We start from the raw sequence: 2,566 nt of genomic DNA, 5'->3' as shown, positions 1-2,566 counted from the left end.
CATTGATTAATTTTGATATTTTCCAATGTTTAACTTGCGCGCTATATGTCAGAGAAACTATACATTTCTTAAATCCCTATGTTGAGAGCAATACAATAGTATGCATCGTTTTTATGCTACTTTTCAAGTTGAAAGAAAAAATGCCAGATTGTCTGGTTTACTTAAATTTTTTTTTTTACTATTGTTGTCTACAATAGTCTCTTGTAACGTGTGCGTGCTAAAGGTGAATTTATTGCGGTCTAAAATAAGGAGGCTCTGTCTTGTTAAATTTAATATTATTTAATTTCTTTAGCATTATGTCTTGGCAATTGCCAAGTGTGCGTGTTAAAACAAAGACCAGACCCAGCCCAAGATGGCGCTTTGAGGTGGTCACTGCCCTATAACGAGAGATGTTTTTGTCAAGGAGTGGTAGCGCCTAGACACTCGTCTGCTCATTCTTGTCCTGATGGAAAAATGATAAACGGATATGCAGAAGATGTAAAACTGTGGTATGCTGATGACCCAACACCATTAATCAACCGCATGAATTGGAATAAAGAGTCGCTTGATATGTTATTAGAACGTGCTGAATATTGTGGTAAGCATTAATGTTTATAACATGGTTTTATTATGTAAATGTCTCTGTCTTTTCATTCTTTTTATGTCAAATGATCAATAGTAACCCGGTTTTATAGTTCTATTTTATAGGCCTACTTATTTTGTACTTTGTTTCTAGGGAACAATGAGTGTGCTTCGAATCCATGTGTGAATGAAGGGTCCTGCCACGACAGAACTGGTAAATACATCTGCACATGCTTGGATGGATACTCCGGTGATCGATGTGAAAATGGTAAGTAAAGTTAATACAAAATCATGATGACAAAACTTTCCGATTTAATCACTACCGTAGAAGTACTCAATATGTTAAGGATTTAAATTATTTGTTACGCCACGCTTCGTTCTAATAAAACATCTTAAAAATGCAACATTTTGCATAACATTAAGGGGTCAGATAGCAACGTTTGCAGGGTATTTTATAAGAGCATATCAGACACCTTTAATTGCAATCTGAATAGAGGAATATCCTTCTGATATCAAATAATTTAGTTCGCATTATAATACAAATTGTATGGCAAATAATTAATAGTTGATATTTTTTAGCATTTAACAGTCCTCAAAGTACACTTTATCAAACTTTAAGTCTTTTTTTGACATACAAATGTTTATCTTTAATGGCTTCCGTATTGAAGATAAATATTTCTGAATTGATGGCTTTTATCACAGCTACATACACTTTAAGTACATATCATTAGTTTTTATAAAGGTAACGGTTAAATATAAAATGAATGCCAAAAATATCATTTTTTAATAATTTCAAGAATAAAGGAGAACGCACAAAATCCCAAGCTTAACAAAACAACCTGAAGTACGTAAGAGTTCCAAAAACACACCCTTTTACACCAATTTTACATGAATTTGATACCTTACTAACGTTACGCTTGTACAGTGGCTGACTGTAAAAAGATAAAAGCAGTGCTTGTATTACTCGACTATTCCTCTGCCTTTGATAATATAAACCACATCATGTTATCTGAAAGGTATGTCATATATGGCACTTGCTTTTACAATGGTGTGTTTCATATCTGGATAGTCGCCAACTTTCGTGTTCAAATGACTCTGCATTTTTTTGTTTATCATGTTCATGTCATTTTGTAGTGGTTTAAGTTGTAGTGTAAGTTGTAGTTAACGCTTAGAAACCTTTGCATTTTGCGCTTGATAAATGTTGTTAATTATTATTATTATTAAACTTTAAAAGTTTTGAAACAATTTCGTTACAATGGCAATATTAGCGCTGTGATAAATCCAAAATGGTTATATTATCTTGTCAAACAAAGCCAACAATTAAACTTTTCATTGATCAAACATTAATTTCTGAATATTTTGGCAGGCTGAGAGGAGGACAAGCGAATTTGGGCAGGCCAAGAGGGAGGCAAGCAGTTGACACTCCATTTGGAAATGTTACCCAGGCTCATCATGATTGCACACCCCTTAAAATAATAAACATTCATTACTGATAATGTTTCCGACACATTATCACTATCAGTATTATTTGTTCTATACCGCAAAAAGGCATTATAGTTTAAACTTTATATATTCGAGAAACGGTGTGCGCGAATTATTTTAGGTGTTGACTTTTTCACTCCTTCGGATTACATGTTTAATGAACTTAGATGGGAGCGGCTTTCAGTCCGCAATCAGTATTTTAAAGCACTTATGGTATATAAATCTCTGCATAATCTAGCACCGCAGTACTTATCTACGATGTTCAATTTTGTAAAAAGTGATAACCATGATCGTAATACAAGACAAGCTACTACTGGTCAGCTAGCTCTTCCACCACTCAATAATGGTTATGATATCGAGTGTTTTAAACATTCTTTTAGTTATAGTGGTGTTAAAGTATGGAACCATATTGATCTATGTAATTAGAAATTCTCTAAATTTGCATTCTTTTAAGGAGATGTATAAAAGAGACATCACTTTAAACAGCACTAATTTGTATTTTGTGTGGTGCTTATGCAGGTTG

General features: G+C 33.3%; 1 protein-coding gene across 1 annotated transcript in view; it reads left to right on the top strand.

Annotated features, from left to right (window-relative positions):
- The first annotated feature begins 311 nt into the window (after positions 1-311).
- LOC140139896 (uncharacterized) overlaps positions 312-2,566 on the top strand; it is a 35,138-nt gene continuing 32,883 nt past the window's right edge. The window contains exons 1-2 of the mRNA XM_072161663.1: positions 312-577; positions 716-829. Of these exons, the coding sequence (XP_072017764.1) occupies positions 454-577; positions 716-829 (238 nt within the window). The 5' untranslated portion in view covers positions 312-453. The remainder of the gene's footprint in view (positions 578-715; positions 830-2,566) is intronic.

This window comes from Amphiura filiformis, chromosome 2 (genome assembly GCF_039555335.1).
Source record: "Amphiura filiformis chromosome 2, Afil_fr2py, whole genome shotgun sequence".
NCBI classification, from domain to species: Eukaryota; Metazoa; Echinodermata; class Ophiuroidea; order Amphilepidida; family Amphiuridae; genus Amphiura; species Amphiura filiformis.
Note: the sequence above shows the minus strand (reverse complement) of the source record. Positions and strands in the feature narration are given on the sequence as shown.